General features: G+C 38.2%; 1 protein-coding gene across 2 annotated transcripts in view; it reads left to right on the forward strand.

Annotated features, from left to right (window-relative positions):
- Positions 1-20,024, forward strand: part of Galntl6 (polypeptide N-acetylgalactosaminyltransferase like 6) — a 1,388,055-nt gene that overhangs the window by 1,096,208 nt on the left and 271,823 nt on the right. For both annotated transcript variants that reach the window (XM_004657138.2, XM_045142386.1), the window contains exons 6-7: positions 2,395-2,580; positions 7,444-7,627. In XM_004657138.2, coding sequence (XP_004657195.1) covers positions 2,395-2,580; positions 7,444-7,627 — 370 coding nt within the window. The remainder of the gene's footprint in view (positions 1-2,394; positions 2,581-7,443; positions 7,628-20,024) is intronic.

Genomic DNA, 20,024 nt, shown 5'->3' on the forward strand with positions numbered 1-20,024 from the left:
GACAATTGCCTGTTATATGTTTGCAAATCTTTCTTAGCTGCTTATACTCAAGGGAGGGAGCCAGCAGCCTTTTGTTGGGGGGAGGGGGGCAGGGAGTGAGTAAAGAGAAGATGAGCAGGAGGGAAGCCCTCTGATAGAACAGAAAGAAACATGGTAGAACTGATCTCTTGGAAGAGCTGCTGCAATACTATCTACACTTTCATATATCTTTATTCACCTCTTGCCAACAAGTTTTCTTCACATTTTCAATAGATACAAGATGGTGAGCTATCCAAATGCTATTAAGAAGCTACGTGTGGGGTGCACACCTTTAATCCCAACACTGGAGAAGCTGAGATAGGATAATCAACATAAATCTGAGGCCAGCCTGGGTTACAGAGTGAGTTCCAAGTCACCCTGTGCTAGAAAGAGACCCTGCCTCAAAAAAAAAAAAAAAATCTCACCACAAAATAGACATACCTAAATATTTTTATATTTTAAGCTCAGCATTGAAAGGTATTTCTGCAAAGAGAAAATGTTTTTTCTTCAAAAAATATCAAAATGTATGATAAATAAATCTCAGCATGCTAATTAGAAAAAAATAAAATTAAAAGAAAATACAAGTGACTTACTGGAGTATCCAATTATTGCATTAATAAAGGTTACATGAGTAAATACTTACAGGTCTTCAACCAAAGAGAATACCACAAAGCTTGATTTTGTACCACATTCTAAGAGGAAAAACATCCTCAAACCCTTATGCTTTATAAGTAAGTGAATGCAGGCTTGCAGAGTTTGTAGAACTTACACACCATGTCACCCTGAATTTTTAAAAAAGAAAAAATTCCATCTCAAAACTATTCTCATTTCAAATTCTGGAACCTTCTCTTCCCATGGCTCCAACTCTCAAATTCCATTAATGACAGGAAGAACAAACAGAGGGGAACATGTAAATCTCTAACTCTCTTTGAAAAAGATTCCATATCATTCTTTGGCAGTGAAGATTACAAAAGTAAATATTGTTTTAATCAACCCATTTGTGAAATTTATAGTCATCTAAAAATACGAAATTAAAATTTTAATATACCCACAAAGTACACATAAACACATACTAAATGAACTAACAAAATAATAAAGCTCAGCCGGGCATGGTGGCACACATCTTTAATCCCAGCACTCGAGAGGCAGAAGTAGGAGGATCACCATGAGTTCAAGGCCACCCTGAGACTCTATAGTGAATTCCAGGTCAGCCTGAGCTACAGTGAGACCCTACCTCAAAAATAAATAAATAAATAAATAAAACCAAAAATAATAATAAAGCTCTATAGGGAAAGAAATTTGGAGTAATTCTGACATCTGTTAAATTAGATAATAAGTAAGTGTTATAGATCCTGCATGAATCCCTACTACTGTGGGTTATGGAGGACACAATAATATTGCCTTTGATTACAGATATGTAAATAAAGTGTGAAATGTATAAAAGCATACTGTACTCTAATATTTTAATCCAATGACTATTATGCTATACTTGTCAAAATTTCCAGTAAAGTCTTCACAGAATCTTAGACATGAGAAAGTAACAGAAGGGGATATAAGTACATATCCCCATAGAAAGCTACCAAGTGCACTCACTTGGCATAAAAAGGGCAAAGCCAGTAGAAAATTTCTTATTCTCTAAATAAGATTTTTATTTGATTTTGTTTCCAGTGTTTGCTTTTAACTGGGGAAGAAACATTTGCAAGTTTAAGAAGCTAAGAAATATTCCTACATCTTAGCTAGAAAAATTCAAAATGACAGTTTAGGTATTTCTTCTGTCTTTCTTTCCCCTATTTCAAGACCCCAGGAATCACTTTTACAGTTCAGATTAGAAGCCATAGCTAGGCTTGCTTCCTGTGTACTAATACCTTGTGGGTGGAAAGCTGTTTCTTCTTTATTTGATGGGATTTTTTCTTCATAGTTTCACATGCATTATTATTCCAGCACACAGAATACCAGGCAAAGATTTGCAATAAAGAGACCTCTTGTTGGGAAGAGCCCATATGCCAGGATGTTCATCTGACTTTACACAGCAGGAACCAGAAGGCTGCTGCCCATCTTGGCAAAAGCTGGCCAAGATTAACATAGTGGCTGATGGCCAACAGTAACTGCATGATTGAACTCTGGTGTGTGGCTACCTTCTGCATTCAAACAAAGGACAACATTTGAAATTTGTGAAGCATTTGGGGGATAACAATACAAAACCTCTAAGCATAAAATTATATTAATGTCTTCTTTCTAGATGGAAGGAGAAACACAGACTTTTAAAATTTCACGCTCACATTCATCATTCACATATGCTCTACACATAGTGTCCACAAATGATTCTTCTATGACTAATGCTTTGCATTCCCCCTGTGCATTCTGTTTCCTTTCTAGAACACTTGAAGGATAAGTTAGAAGAATATATGGCTCGGTTTTCCAAAGTGAGAATCGTTCGCACCAGGAAAAGGGAAGGACTCATCCGAACCCGACTCCTGGGGGCTTCTATGGCCAGAGGAGAGGTGCTGACCTTCCTTGACTCCCATTGTGAGGTCAACGTGAACTGGTTGCCTCCACTCCTTAGTGAGTACATATCGTCACCACTGTTCTTACTATGGGACCCTGGGAACCAGGGGAGCTGAAGGAACTGGCCCTACATATAGAGTACAAGGTACCACCTGCATACAACCAACAAAAGCTAAAGACCCTTTGTATAATTTCTATAGTTGCATCTTTGAATTGTTTCTTAACCACTGCTACAAACAGGTAACTAGAAAACATCATTAAATTGCCATTTCTTTTTTTCCTGCGTATTTATGGGCTATGCATGTGTGTGTAGGTATGTTCTTATGTGTTGGGGTGGTCATGTGTGTGTAGATACATGGGTCTGTGTTTGTAGGATAGAGGTGGACCTCTGGTGTCTCCCTCTGTTGATTTTTACCTTAGTTATTGAAAGAGGGTTTCACTTAATTCAAGCTCACCTATTGGCTAGTCTGGCTAGCCAGTGAGCCATGGTAAATTCCCATCTTCTTGTCCCAAGCCTTGGCCAGGTGTACCACCACTTCCTGAATATATGTAGAGTCTGGAGATTCCAAACCCAGGTCCTCAGGCTCAAGTATCCTCTAAACATGCATTTCTTTATATTCTGGTGTGTGGGTGGTATGATGTGTGTGGGGTGTGTATGTATATTTTATGAACTTGACTGTGAAGATGTGTGTGCCCCATGTGCACACAGGCAAAGAACATCAGGTATCCTCCTCTACTGCTCTCTTGCCTTATTTCCTTAAGCTAGAGTCTCTCACTGAACCTGGAACTCACCAACTTTGGGTCAGATTAGCTGACCAGCAAACCCCAGTGATTCTCCTTCCTTTGCCTCCCTCAAAACTGCAGTTACAAGCATATGTGGCCACGCCTGGCTTTTACATGGCTGTTGGGGATCGCACTCAGGTCCTCAGGCTTGCACTTACCTGATGAGTCATCTCCTCTCCCCTATACCAAATTGGCATTTATTTTAGTACCAACTGCAAACTAAAGTTAGGAAGGAAGGTTTCTTTTGTCTTGGACATATTCCTGTATTGAAGTTGCATTTGTAGGGTAAATACAAATACCTAACCTCTCTTCTGGTCATCCTATAATTTCCACAAGATCAAACTATATACATTTTAACAGTTTTTTCAAGATTGTTAAAGGAAGAAAGAAACTATCCATCCCCAGAATATGAAGTACAAGTGTTTTGACATTTTCTAAGATTTATAATACCATTTTCTTTTTGTTTTTCTTTCCATTTCAGGGACCAGTCTATTTCCTGAAATATATACATAGTTACATAGACCCTCCATATTTAGACAGAACCCCTGAAACAAAGGAAAAGAGCTTCTCTGTGGGTGATGGGTCTTAAATAACCAGTGTATGGCTAAGAAGAGGGAAAAGACATGATCATGTTACACTTGAGCTGTTAGAAACATAAGCAAGCTGACTGTAATTCAAACTAGAAAACCTAAGTGTACCTCATATCTAGCTTTCATATTGTTAATTTTTATATTATATTGAAGTCAGATAAAGTCCAGTGGTAGCCAAAAATAAACACATGAATAAAGGTTCCTAAAAAAGTTCTTAGGCCTGGAGAGATGGCTTAATGGTTAAAGGCCTGCAAAGCCTAAGGACCCAGGTTTGATTTCCCAGTACCCACATAAGTCTGATGCACCAGGTAGCACATGTACCTGGAGTTCATTTACAGTGGCTGGAGGCCCTGAAATGCCCATTCTTTCTTTATATCTGCCCCTTTCTCCCTCCCTCTCTCTCTCTGTGTGTGTGTGTGTGTGTGTGTGTGTGTGTCTTTCAAATAACTAAATAAAATATTTTTTAAAGTTCTTGATCTATATATACTGCCTGCATTATTATTCTCTCAAGTTTTTCCAAATCAAGTTTCATTCTAATTGCATCCCTGGCTTCAGAACTAAACCCAGTAACAACTGCCTTAACAAGAGCTATCTCAGAAAGAATGAGCTGCTATCGACTACTGTGTAGGATTTCAGCTACAACCAGCCAAGTTCCATTAGAAAAAATGGGAGTGGGAGAATCAAATGGAACTGTACGCAATTAAACACACAACAACCAGCAACTAACACCCTCCACCATATCACCGAGTCCACAGGCCCCTGCACAGATGACTGCCCAGCCATCCTAATCAACAGAAATCTCAGTGCTGCGTCAGTGGGAGACTTCTCTGAGCCTTTAATTAAAAGAGCCTTGTTCAAGGACATAGCCATTTAGAGATTCATCACCAACAGTGAGATTCCTTCAAACTGAATCTGACCTTATGTGCTGCTGAATACTGAAGGAAGTCAGCAAAGTCTAATTTATTTATGAACCCAGGCAACCCGTAAATGCCAATTATTGAGTCTCTGATTGTTCACTGTGAATCTAATGGAGGAAGGGGGGAAAGAAAAGAAAGAGACCATAAGAGGAGCCTATAACTTGCTTTTTCTCATTAAAGTATTTCATTTCCTGTAGGCCTGATGGATAAGAAATGATTCAGGCTCAGGATCCCTATCGTTTTTTATTTTCCTCTATCAGTGTCCCGTCACATCATCCAAAATGAAAAAACAGGTGGAACCACACAGTTTCTTGGTTCATTTTTCACCTTGGGATTATACCTGAATTTCAATTTCCTATTAAGAATCTGTTTGTTTGATCCCTGGAAATTGAAATGTAGGCACAAGCCTTGGATGAAAAATTAGTCATGCGGCTTTCACCCTAAACTAGTAGAGCAGGATGAGAGCTGAGAGGAAATTGGAAGGGAATGCTGACAGTTAATTTGCAGACTCATTCTCTTCGGGTCACCTTGGGACTCCTTGTTGGTCAACGAACTTGTAGATCAACTGATTCTAAATTTGATTGAAGAAAGTCACTGAGAGCATAATGTTAAAATATCTACAGAGGTGATAGAAAAAATACCTCCGGTGCAACTCTGACGTTCTCCCCTGTCAAAGACGTCTCTGGGGAAACACCACTTAGATTAAATTAAAACTCATGATGAGGCTCACCCAGGTGAAAATGGATGCTTAGAGAGCCCTTGGGGGAGGTGAAGTTGAAATAGTACATTTACTAATTAGCTTAAAACAAGATAAATGCAAATCCCACTCTCCCTGAGGCTTCCTGAAGCCATTTTAACTAAAGTCTCCACTCTTTGCACACCCAGCACTCTTTATTCCCCTGATCACTTTTTTCTTCTTTCCATCTCATTTCTCACTGTCTAAAACATAGAATTTAGGTATTTATGCTTTTGCTAATTGATTTTTCCCCATCACTAGAGACAGTTCCCTGCACTGTCCCCAGAATCTGGAGAATTAGCCAGCATGTTGTTTTACTCAGCAAATAATATTTGTTATAAGAAGGAATGGGCATGAGTATCTGGAAGGAAGATATCCTATAGGATATTGTCCACACCCTATTTTATGAGTGTCACAAAAATAAAATCACCTGTTATTATAGCTGACAAATCCTTTTATGTCCTGCCTTATGATTAAGAGAAACTTCTGAAGCAAGAGGACAATTTCCTTGCTATAACAGCTGATCCCCGACACAGATCACATTGACTTCAGAATCTCTAAGAAAAATATGACATGGAAATAACTAAGGCCCATATTTCTAAACAATATCCTTTCTTTAATGTAACATGCAACCTCCAAAGGTATTCCAAAACATGAGAGTCAGTGTTTATATTTAGGTGTTCTGCCTGTCAGACAGTATTGGTTTGATGTAATAAATATTTATTACATGCACATTCTGGGAAAGAAGATATTTCATACACTTATTTTATCTAGAGGAACCAAAATAGGCAAATGTCATTCCCTGTGCTGTGCTGGCTGTTAATGCATCACTATATATATATATATATATATATATATACATATATATATATATATATATATATACATATATATATATATATGTGTGTGTATGTGTGTGTGTGTGTGTGTGTGTGTGTATACACACACACACATGCACACACACACACACATGGGAAACAAAGATACAGGAACTGAAAATTCATCTCTCTACTAAAAGAAGCACCATGGCAACCTAGAAAAGGAAGTTTGGGGACTGGATAATGATTATCCTGGTTATTATTCTCACAATGAGTAACCCTCAACATGTTATTTAGCATTTCTGTGTTCAGTTTCACCTTACATACACTGGGGAATGACAACAATAGATCTTTTTCTGTGTTGCCAGGACTATGAGATATAGCATGAGTTTAAGTCACTTAGTAATTTCTCAGGCACTTAATAGTAGTAGGATTCATTGCAATAGCACCATGTCATATAATACATTCTAGGATTTGATGAGAGAATATAAAAATACCTCTGATAAGTAGAGTTTGGCTTAAAGAAACAACAGTGGCAAAATAGGTCTCCACAAAAACTTTACAGCAAAGAATTTTATATATGATCTGTCAGCATTTAGGAGGGGACCAGCCATCACACTTGTTATAAGACTAGATGTTATAAAAACTATAAAGTTAAATATTTACATTTTGGAACCTAGAGAAAGCAGGCCAGTATTTTCTCAGCAGGCTTTTGCTATATGCTTGAAGGAACACAAGTACTGTTTATACTCTGTGCATGTTGGAGGCACGTTAAAATGACAGATTGGGGACAGGTCAGAGCAAAATATGTGACAGAAGTAGAGCTAAATGGACTTCTGCAAGTCTCTCCGGGACATAACTTTCTTAAAGGGAAATACAGCAACTCTAATTGTGCCTAATCACTGTCCCATCATGTTAAGTCCAACATTTGGAGATTTCTGCAGAGTGCTGTGACGAAAGAGGGAACCAAGGCTGCCAGTGTTGTGCATTAAAGGAGCTGTAGGCTTCTCATGGCTGGAGATGATGGATGACTTGGGCAGGCATGTCATTTCCTGTTTTGTGCTTTCATTTTTCAGACCAAATTGCACTAAACCACAAAACCATCGTGTGTCCCATGATCGATGTCATTGACCACAATCACTTTGGATATGAGGCACAAGCTGGGGATGCCATGCGAGGAGCCTTCGACTGGGAAATGTACTACAAAAGAATCCCCATCCCTCCAGAGCTCCAGAGGGCAGATCCCAGCGACCCTTTTGAGTGAGTAGCAGCTGAGGGAGGGGCCAAGGGAGAGAGGGTAGGTGATGGATTCTAGTGTGCTTAACTCTAGACTCAGGAGGACAATTATCTCTGATGAATGGAATAAAACAGGTGGTGACAGTATACAAAACACTAGAGAAAGGTCAGAGCCACAAATTAAAATTATAACCCATGCTAAATACATGGACCACCCCTTCTTAAATGGTGCTGAGCATAAGAGGAAAAAAAAGTGTATGTACAGATGAAAATAATCATAAAAATACATAGTTACCAGAACATATGAGGACTGCATACTTCTCCTTTAGATATCCCCCTTTTACTTTCAGTTCTCTTTATCCTTCCTACTTCTTGAAATTAACAATGGGGGGGGGTACTGGAAATTGAAACAAAATTGAAAACCTGTTGAAAAATACTATTGATCGAAATTAGTTCTCTTGAATAGTACTTTTATAACTTCAACATAGAGAATTCAATCAAAATGACATATCCAAAGTAAATAATCTTTGGTAACCCTGCCCCTCAGTTACACGCTAAAGAATTTACAACAATCTCTTATTGATTGCTTTCCACAAAGCTATATCACTTTTTGTTTTTCATTGTGGACATGAGAATTGCATTTCAAGAAAAAAAAGATAAAAGAAAGAAAGAAGGCTGGGCTAGAGAAATGGTTTAGTGGTTAAGGTGCTTGCCTGCAAAGCCAAAGGACACAGGTTCAGTTCCCCAGGACCAATGTAAGCAAGATGCATGAGGTGGCTCATGTGTCTAGAAATTGTTTGCAGTGGCTGTAGGCCCTGGCAAACCCATTCTCTCCCTCCCTCCCTCTCTCTCTCTCTCTCTCTCTCTCTCTCTCTCTCTCTCTCTCTCTGTGTGTGTGTGTGTGTGTGTGTGTGTGTGTGTGTGTGTGTGTGTGTGTGAGAGAGAGAGAGAGAGAGAGAGAGAAATATATCAAAATAAATAAATAAACAAATAAATATAGAAAAATTGCTGGGCATGATGACACATGTTTTTAATCCCAACACTTAGCAGTCCAAGCTAGGAGAATTGCTGTGAGTTCAAGGCCAGCATGATACTTCATAGAGAATTCTAGGTTAGTCTGGGATACAGCAAGACCCTACTTGAAAAAACAAAAAGAAAGAAAGAGGGGAGGAAAAGAAGCATGGGAGAAGAAGAGAGGGAAGGAGAAGAAGAGAGAGAGGAAGAGGGAGAGGGCTTAGTTTGACAACTTTCAGGACCATTAATATTGCATGGTGATTTTTTTCAATAATTAGTATAGAGATTGCAATTGCACAAGGTACACTACACCTATTCCAGGTGTACCCTTGTTCTCACTAAAATCTTTATAATTTTCAAACTATTATATATTTTATTAGTACATGACAAATGTCTGTGGTCAGGGCTCTGGCCGCTCTGTAAGAGACCATTTAAGATGCATTAAATCAATATTGTATTTTCATCAGTATTATAAGTCACAGCTTTTCAGTATAGAAGCTGCTAGGTACAATTTACCTTCTAAGTAACATTTAATTGAACAACCACCAGAAAATTCTTCCTCTAATTCCAGTCTGGATAAAGATGAACTCCTGTGGAGCCCGGGGCAGCAAAGGGAATTTCAGAAATTCTTCACCAGATAATATGAGAGAGAAGTCATCTCTTTTGTAAAGTGAAGCACCCCACTAAATTTCTGGAGTTTCCAGAGTAAGGGCTCTTCAGACTCCCAAATTACTGGAAAGTGTTTCAGAAAAAATAAAGAAGGACCTTTATTACTCTCTCCTGTGCACTGACCAAAATTTCATGAATATTCCAAAACACTAGAAAAGCATTTTGGTTTCTAAGTAAAGGGGTTTTAATAAACATTTGAAGTTGGTCCAGCTGAAAGCTGTTTCTCAGACTTCCCTGAAGGCAACTGTCTGAACATTTTGGCAAATTCACTTAAAGTGGGATAAATATTAAGTAGCTGAGAGGATGCATCAGTTAATTAGCCTGATTTAGCCATTCTACCATGTGAGCATATTTTAAAACTTGCTATAGACTACAAATATATGCAATGTTATTTATCAAATTGAAAATAAGTAAGATGAAAATAAAAGTAAAACAAAACTGTTTCAAATATTGAAAGCAAAAGAAGAAAGAAAGAAAGAAAGAAAGAAAGAAAGAAAGAAAGAAAGAAAGAAAGAAAGAAAGAAAGAGAAAGAAAGGAAGGAAGAAAGAAAGAAAGAAAGAAAGAGTAGAGGAGTGAGTGAGAGTACCTCAGGGTCCTAACACAGGAGAATCTAGACGGCAGTGAGCAGGAGAGCATCCCTCCCTCCAGTGTGCAACTGCTGCTTTTCCAGTCACCATGTGTTCAGGGCTGGAATTCATTCCCATGGTGGCCTTGCACATACTGTAATAGTGACTGATGGTAATAAACTTTTACTTTTCTTCCTCTATGATAACAAAATGAAACATTGAGATCAAAATGCTCCAAAAGGGCTCTCCACTGGCAAAAATTACAAAAGCCTACACAGAACCAGCCCTGACTGGAATGTTTCTGTCAGGCAGACCCTGGCTGTGGCTATCATAATATCAAGCAGCTTGCTTAACCCTGGTTCTGACAGAATTGGGCACTTTCAGAATGAGATTACCAGTCCTTCCTGTCCCCCACTTAGATGGTGGTTATGATCAAGAGCATACTGGTCTATGGAATATTACTATCTGGTTCTGTTAAGTTGCTTTAATGCCTGGGAATGTGGTCACTTAAGCTTTTTGAAATAAATGTAACTTCCAGGAGGTGTCCACTTTGAGCTTAAAAACTGCATTTGTCTTCCTGATAATAAAAAAAAACGGTTACCCACGTACTCCAAGTAGTGTATCAGCAATTCCATTACCATGGCAGTCACTCAAATGCACTCAAAAAACAGACATCTTTTATGCTAAAACTTGCTTCTCTGTATAAGATACACAGGACGATCGCTGGCTATCTATGTATCTCTCTTATTGCTTTCATGTTTCAAGAAGCTGCAGGGTTGTGTGGTGCACAGTGGGGAAATATAGAGAGGAAACTGAAGAGATTGGAAGAAAAGAACTAAAGAGGCATATACAAATGTATCATAAACTCCAGGATCTTTCACATAATATACCCAATATATATTGATGCAAAAATTTATTTCTCTTCCAGTAGTAGCAAGTTTATCAGATGCAGTAAAAGCTGAATCTCTCATTTATTCCACCATTATTTGAGTTTTCAGTGACTGTTGACTGGCCAATGTTTTTCACCCTAAAAATCTTGTGGAAGGAGACATGATTATTTAATTATTTAATGATTTAATAATTAAAGAATTACACTGATTTGAATTTAACAAATTCAAAGTACTATACTGATATATAAAAGCATGTTATTTCTTTAACATTTAGTTTTATTTATTTATTTATTTATTTGTGAGTGGAAGGAGAGAAAGAGAGAGCAAGAGAGGGTGAGTAAAAGAAAAGGAATAGATGCACCAAGGCCCCTTGACACTGGAAATGAACTCCAGTTATATGCACCACTTTGGGCATCTGGCTTTACATGGCTAGTGGGGAATCAAACCCAGGTCACCAGGCTTTGCAAGCAAGCACCTTTAACCACTGAACCATCTTTTAAGTTCCAAACATTCAGTTTTAGTTATGATGTACATATTATCCTGAGGTATAGAATAAATTGCATTTATTTTTTAAAATTTATTTTTATTAGATATGAACATACATAGTATGTAAACAACATATGTTGGTACCATCATTTCCCTCATCTCTGCCCCTTTTCCAAGGAGGCCCTCCTCAGTGGGGATGCAGGTCAACCCCATGGGGATTGTGGGTCATGCATGGTAGTGGCAGCAGTCAGTTATGGGGCAAAGACAATGTTTGTGTGCATAATAACCCAACTTATGGTTCTAACAATCTTTCCACCTCTCTTCCACAAAATTCCTTGAGCCAAGTTGGGTGAGTGTATCTTAAGTCTACTTCAATGATGGGCTCCTGAGGGCCTCTGGATCTCTGCTTTGGTAGGTATTTAGTGTCCTCAGTATCTATCTCCTTCACCCTTGCAATAATATCAGGTTCACCAAGAAAGCAGTACTCCTGCTCATTTCTCCAATTTCTCTGTAGTTTCAGCTGGGGCTGGGGTGAAGTGTACTGAGTCTTTTCCACCTCAGGTCCCACTCCCATCTGAAAAATAGAAGCAGATATCCAGAGACACAGAGGCTCCCAAGACTTCATCACTGAAGCAAATCTAAAATAAACCCAACATGGCTTAGGGAAATTTGCAGAAGAGGGGTCAGAAAGAATGTCAGAGCCACACATTGGGTCATAATATACATAGACATTTCCTCATACCCATAACTGATGGCTAACTCCACAATGCATGACCCATATACCCCAACAATTAGGGTCCAGGGGGAGGGGGGAGGATAGCATAAAGGCTAACAATGGTACCAACTTGACTGTATTCACTGAGTACAAAATTAATTTTAAATAAAAGAGAGAGAAGCAGAATGTCAAACAGAGAGTGAAGTCAGAACCAGTTAAATGGAGTAACCATTATCAATTTAGAGAGAATTTAAAGGGTGTAGACTCATTTATAGCCCAAGATTAGGGGGAACTCAACGTTGGGAAACAAAATCATTATCTGGATATGATTCTGACTTGTTCCTCAGTTCCAGATATGGTTTCCTTTCCACTGAGCAGATCCATTAGCCAATCCAAGAGCAGCTGGTTACCCAACATGGCTGTGTGCCACTATTGAACTTGTGTGGGCATCATGTCATGTTGTTTGCTTTTGAGTAGCTTAGACTTTGAGTTGCTGAGACAGATGTTCACTTTCACCCAGTAGCTCATGTAGCACCTTCTACCACTAGATGGGCTAACTCTCTGGGGACTGGCTCTCTTCCAGATTCCAACCAGGTCTCTCCATGATCTGTGCTGATAGCATATGGAGTCTTCAGCAGTAAGGTCTTACCATTAACCTCTGGTGGCTAATCAAGTTCTCTGACAGAATTCTGTCGTTTGTTTTGGGAGACCTTGTAGGTCTCTCGGATCAACAGCTCATTCTGGATATTAACTAGGTCCTGGCACAGGGAATAATATGTCAGCACCAAGGAAAATGAAACAAAGAAAAAGATGGAAAAAAAAGAGAGAGAAAAAAAGAGAGAGAAAGCAGAGGAATTTAAGGTTAGACTTTATCTTATCCTCTTCAGGGCCCTTCAACTAAGGTGCTCCCCCTTGGTGAACCTGATATTAGCACAAGGGTGTAGATAGACACTGATGACTCTAAACACTTACCAAAGCAGAGATCCAGAGGCTCCCAAGAGCCTATCATTGAAGTAGACTTAAAATGCACCCAACTTGGCTCCCCCTCCTCCTGTCAAGGGTTCAATCTTTTAGTCTAACTTCCAAGACATAGGTTTCTATGGTACCAGTTTATTTTGGGTTTAGTTTTGCCCCCCTCCACCCTTCCCCTTCCCCCAAGCCCTATGCTCCCTATTTCCCAAGCCTAGATATGTCAGTCAGGTATGTCAGCAACTTGGGGAGATCCAGGTTAGGAACCACAGATGAGTGAGACCATGAATGAATGTCTTTCTTTGATTGTGTGAGTTAGCTTAGTATGATCTGTTCCAAGTTCAACCATATTTCTACAAATTTAATTGTGTCATTTTTTTTTCTTGCTTGTGAGTAGAATTCCATCTTGTAGATATACCATATCTTTGTTATCCATTTGTCCAGTGATGGGCACCTGGGTTGATTCCAGTTCTTAGCTATTATAAATTGAGCAGCTATAAACATGGTTGAACAAATATCTCTTAACTGAGATATAGAGCCTTTAGCGTAAATGCCCAGTAAAGGAATAACAGGGTCTGTTAGTAACTCTATATTCCTCCTTTTTAGGAGTCTCCATATTGATTTCCATAGTAGTTGCACCAACCTATATTCCCACCAAAAGAGAATGAGTGTTTCTATTTCTCCACATCCTTGCCAATATTTGTTTTCATTTGACTTTTTTAATGTTTACTATCCTTACTGGGGTAAGATGGAATTTCATGGATGCTTTAATTTGCATTCCCCTGATGATTAGGGATGTTGAACATTTACTTAAGTGTGTGTTAGCCATTTGTAATTCTTCCTCTGAGAACTCCCTATTCAGCTCTCTGGCCCTCATTTGGAATGGGTTGTTTGATCTGTTACTGTTTAGTTGTTTGAATTCTTTGTAGATTCTGGATGTTAGGCTTCTATCAGTGGTAAAGCTGGCAAAGATTTTCTTCCATTCATTTGTTAATATATTAGCTCTGTTTATGATATATATGGTTGTCTGTGCAAAAGCTTTTTAGCTTCATGAAATCCCATTGGTTGAAAGCTTGTTTAATTTCCTGGGCTACTATGGTTTTGTTCAGGAAGTATTTTCCCAGTCCTATGTCATGGAGTGTGCTTCCTATTTTTCTTCCAGCAATTGAAGAGTTTCAGGCTTTATATTGAGGTCTTTAATCCATTTGGACTTGATTTTTGTGTATAAAGAAACAAGTGACTCTAATTTCACTTTTCTTCATATAGTCATCCAAGATGTCCAATACCATTTGTTGAAGATGCTGTCTTTTCTCCAGTCTGTGTCTACATTATTGGCACCTTTGTCAAAGATCATGTAGCTATAGTTACTTGACCTAAGGTCTGGGTCTTCAATTCTGTTCCATTGGTCTATGTTTCTGTTTTTATGCCAGTACCATGCTGTTTCTGTAACTATGGCTTTGTAATATAGATTTAGTTTGGGTAGGGTGATATATCCAGAGCTTTTTTTTCTGATAAGGACATATTTGGATATCTGAGGCTTGCTGCCATTCCATATACATTTTGAGATAATTTTTTCTGTCTCTATGGAGTATGATGCTGGTATGGTATTGTGATAAATATGTTATATTGTTTTTGGTAGGATTGCTATGTGTACAATATTAATTCTACCTATCCAGGACCATAGGAGGTCTTTCCATCTTCTCAGGTACTCCTTAATTTCTTTCCTGAGTTGTTTCATGTTTTCATTATCTAGGTCTTTCACATCATTGACTAGTGTTATTCTAAGGTATTTACATTTTTGTTCCTATTGAAAATGGGACAGCCTCACTGATTTCTTTCTCTGTATATTTGTCCTTTGTATATATAAAAATATACTGATTTTGTACATTGATTTTTTATCCTGACACTTTACTGAAGGAATTAGTCACCTTTAGAAGGTTTGACATGGAGACCTCTGGGCCACTTATATATAGGATCATATCATTTGTAAATAGGGCTAACTTGACTTCTTTGTTTCCAATTTGAATCTGTTTTATTTCTTTCTCCTGTCTTATAGCTTGGGCTAGTACTTCTAGTACTATGTTGAAGAACAATGGTGAGAGTGGGCACCCCTGTCTTATTCCCTATTTCAGACGCCTTGAGTCTTTCCCCATTAAATATTATTTGGGCTTTAGGTGCCTTATATGTAGCATTTATTGTGTGGAGACATAATCCCTCCATGCCTATTCTTTCCAGTGCTTTGATCAGGAAGTGGTGTTGTATTTTGTCAAAGGCGTTTTCTGCATCAATTGAGATGATCATGTGGTTCTTATGGTTCAGTTTATTTACATCATGTATTACATTGCTGGATTTCTGTGTGTTGAATCACCCCTGCATCCCTGGGATGAAGACTTGCTCAACATGGATAATGCTTTTGATGTGTTGTTGAATTCAGTTTGCAAGGATTTTGTTTGGGATCTTTGAATCTGAGTTCATCAGGGATATAGTTTTCTTTTGTTGTTGCATTTCTGTCTTGTTTTCTTATTAGGGTAATGCTAGGTTCATAAAAGGAATTGGGGAAGATTACCTGGTCTCCAGTTATTTGAAACAGTTTGAGAAAAATTTGTTTCAGTTCTTCAATGGAGGTTTGATAGAATTCAGCTGAGAAGCCAACTTGTCCTGGACATTTTTGCAGGGGGAGGTTTTTATTACCTTTTCAATCTCCATGGATGTGATAGGTTTGTTTAGGTCAATCTTCTCTGAGCTTTGGCACATGGTATATGGCTAGAAATTTATCCATTTCTTTCAGATTATTCAGTTATGTGGAGTAGAGGTTTTGGAAGTATGCCCTGATGATTCTTCTAATTTCATTCATGTTTGTTGTGATGTCTTCTTTTTCATTTCTGATTTTGTTAATTTGAGACTTTTTAAAAATTTTTATTAGGGGCTGGAGAGATGGCTTAGCGGTTAAGCACTTGCCTGTGAAACCTAAGGACCCCGGTTCAAGGCTCGGTTCCCCAGGTCCCACGTTAGCCAGATGCACAAGGGGGCGCACGCGTCTGGAGTTCATTTGCAGAGGCTGGAAGCCCTGGCGCGCCCATTCTATCTCTCTCCCTCTATCTGTCTTTCTCCCTGTGTCTGTCGCTCTCAAATAAATAAATAAAAAATGAACAAAAAAAATATTAAAAAAAAATTTTATTAGCATTTTCCATGATTATAAAAAAATATCCCATGGTAATTCCCCCCCCGCCATTTTCCCCTTTGAAATTCCATTCTCCATCCTATTACCTCCCCATGAGACTTTTTTTTTTACTTGATCAAACTGGCTAAGGGTTTGTAAATCTTGTTCATTTTCTCAAAGAACCAGTTCTTCATTTCATCAATTTTTAAAAGTGTTTTCTTAGTTTCCAATTGATTTATTTCTACTCTAATCTTGATTATTTGTTTCTGTCTGGAGCTCTTTGGCTTGGATTCTTCTTGCTTTTCCAGTATTCAGGTGGACAGTTAGATTATTAATTTGGAATCTCTGTCTTTGTAATGAAGCCATTTAGCACTATGAATTTTCCCCTTAGGACTGCCTTCATCGTGTCCCACAAGTCTTCATAGGTTGTGTTTTCATTATCATTCAATTCTAGGTACTTTACAATTTCTATTTTGATTTCTTCCATAACCCATTCATTGTTTAAAAGTGTGTTTAGCCAGGTGTGGTGGCACACGCCTTTAATCCCAGCACTCAGGAGGCAGAGGTAGGATCACCATGAGTTCAAGGCACCCTGAGGCTACATAGTGAATTCCAGGTCAGCCTGAGCTAGAGTGAGACCCTACCTCAAAAAAAAAAAAAAAAAAAGTATGTTTAGTCTCCAGGAGCTGGTGGAGTTCTTGATGTATCTCTTGTTAATTTCTAGCTTTAAATCTTAGTGATGTGACATGATGCAGGAAGTTACTTCAATTTACTTGACTTTATGAAGGCACACTTTATGTCTAACATATGTTCAATATTTGAGAAGGCTCCTTGGACTGCTGAGAAGAATGTGTATTCTGTAGGGTTGGGGTGAAAGTTCTATAGATGTCTGTTAGGTCTATTTGATCTATGATGTTGTTGAGTTTTATTATTTCCCTGTTGATCATCTGCTTGGATGATCTGTATATTGATGATAGTGGAGTATTGAAGTCTCTGACTATGATGGTGTTGGTGTTTATTTATGTTTTGTTGTCAAATAGGTTTTTTTTTTTTTATAAACTTCAGTGAACCTGTATTGGACACATATATATTTATGATTATGATGAGTTCATATTGGATTATTTCCTCAATGAGTAAGAAGTGGCCTTCTTTGTCCTTTTTGATGACTTTTGGTTTGAAGTCTAATCTATCAGATAATATAGCAACACCCATTTTTTTTTTATTTCCATTTGCTTGGAATATCATTTTTAATCCTTTCACCCTGAGGAGGCGTCAATCTTTAGTAGTGAGGTGGGTTTCTTGAAGACAGCAGATAGAAGGGTCCATTTTATTGATCCACCCTGTTAACTTGTGTCTTTTGATGGGTGAGTTAATACCATTAATATTAATGGTTATTACTGTGAGGTTGAATTAGTCCCTGCCATGATGAGGTGTTTTATGGGGTTTGGTGCTTTCTTGTGTTTTGTACTATATAGAGCTAGATAGATCTTTTGGTTATTGTCTCCTCCTCCTCCTCCTCCTCCTCCTCTTTTTAGTAGGGTCTTGCTCTAGTGCAGGCTGACCTGTAATTCACTATGTAGTCTCAGGGTGACCTCAAACTCATGGCAATCCTCATATCTCTACCTCCCAAGAGCTGGGATTAAAGATGTGTGGACCACACCTGTCATGAACTTGTTGGCTCTTAAGGTTGGTTTTTTGACCATTCTGTGTTGAGTACTCCATGAAATATTCTCTGTAGGTTTGGCTTTGTGTTCATATAATGATAGGGTTGACTTTTTTTCATGGAAAGTTTTCCTTTCACCATCTATTATGAGGGCATACTTTTACTGGGTAGAGTAACATGGGTCAGAAGCCATAGTTGTTTTAGACTTTAAAGTGTTCCATTCCCGGCCCTTCTGGCTTGAGGGTTTCCACTGAGAAATCTCACATAATTCTGGTGGAATTGCCTTTGTATGTTGCGAGTTGTTTCTCTCTTGCTGCTTTTAACACTCATTGTTCTTCTTGTTGTTGTTCTTTTTCATTGTTAAATGTTTTAACTATGATGTGCCTTGGAGAGTTTCTCCTTTGGTCCTGTTTGTTTGGTGTTCTGTTGGCTTCTTGTATCTGGATGGGCCTCTCTTTTGAGAGATTCAGAAAAGTTTCTTCAATAATTTTGTTGAATATATTCTCCTTGCATCTGGACTGGATTTCTTCTCCTTCTGTTATACCCATGATCCAGATATTTGGTCATTTTAGGCTATTCCAGAGTTACATCACATTCTGTTCACTTGATTTTTTTTTTTTTTTAAATTTAGTGAAGGTTTTGGTCTCCCAATGAATTTCTTCCATCTTGTCTTCCAGGTGAGAGGTTCTGTCTTTCACATGAGTAATTCTGTTAGTGAGGGGTTCTAGAGAAGCTTTTATAAGTTCTATTTGATTTTTGTTTTCTGTTGTGCTATTTTGCACTGTGTCCATCTCATTTTTGAGGTATAATTTCAGCTCAACATCTGACTTTTCTGATGCTTCCTGGAATTCATTCTTACATTTAATGAAGTCTTCATTAAGCTTAATTAATCAGTTGTTGAGATCTTCCATCTCATGACTCTCCTTGATTCATATCTCTTTTGAGGCTTCTAACATTTTCTTCAATCCAGTTAAACCTACTGTCAAAAGCTGAATGCTTTAAGAGATGACTCTGTTCAATTTCATTGATACAATTGTGGGTTTTTTGATGGTTTGCTTCCAGTTCAGTGATTCTTTTGATCAGGGTCTCAGTGGTTGTTGTGTTTTCATTTTGGGATTGAATTTCTTTTGATTTCTCTATGATTTCATTGGAGGCTTCCACTTTAGGACTAGGCATTTGTGGTAGAGATCTCTCAGTTTTCTGATTTTTGTTGCCTTTTTCTTTGCATTGGGGTCTACCCATTTTAGGAAGACTCTTTATTTTATTGAGGAGGGACCAAGTTTTTGTAATTTGGCCCATGTACCCTCTGACTGAGGTTAACAGGGATGTTGGTTCCCAGTGGCCAGTCAGGATACCAGAACAAAAGGCCTGATTCCACAGCCCATACAGGGATCAGGCTGCCAGTGAACAGGGAGGAGCCCAGAAGCAGGGATCTGACCTACTCACTCTATACTACCTCCACCCCACATTTCTTAATTTAATTATACAACCCAAAGAATTCAATATCCACTGATTTCCTATACTGGAATCAGGACCTTCAATGGCCTGACCAGAAATAAAAGGAAACTCTTAGTTAACTATAAGCACCAAAAATTTAGTCTTTGCAAAATAATTTAATTTTTAGAGCATCTACCACTATAATCATAAATATTCATGGTTCTAGTAATTATATAGTCATGTTTGGGATTGGATTTTATTAGATTGGACTAGTTTGAGCTGGACCCAACAAAGTTATGTTGGGTTGAGTTGAATTGGACTGGATGCATCCCAGGAACATTTTTGGATTTTGATTAAGAAAAATGTAAAAACATATTCTTGGCTCTTTCTAGAAACTTACACAATGAAATGGAATGCTTTTTAAGAAATTCTTGTTATTCATGGCTTTTAGAAGCTTTCTTCCTTCCTGGTTCATGTTTAATTGAGATCACAATCTTTCAGTTCCATACCTTCCACCAAGCAAACCAGTCCATTACTTTAAAATTCAATCTTGATTAAACTCTCTGGCCATGGGTAAAAGAACACAGCTAGCCTTTATACCAGTCACTCAGCCATAGCAAAGTTCTCTGCTCTTTGTCTTTTCCCCTTTAAAGTTCATAGGCCAAGCCTTCACAATATACAATTCTCTCTACATTTGGCATTTTCAAATTCTCACAACACAGAAAATTTGGCTTACCACTCTGTATAAGGCTTCTGAATTCCCATATGACAAGTCCTTCCACATTCCTCCAGCACTCATTCACAAGACCAGAATTAACATGATGAGATTCATCAGTACAATAGACTAACTC

The sequence above is a fragment of the Jaculus jaculus genome, chromosome 1, assembly GCF_020740685.1.
Source record: "Jaculus jaculus isolate mJacJac1 chromosome 1, mJacJac1.mat.Y.cur, whole genome shotgun sequence".
Taxonomy (NCBI): Eukaryota; Metazoa; Chordata; class Mammalia; order Rodentia; family Dipodidae; genus Jaculus; species Jaculus jaculus.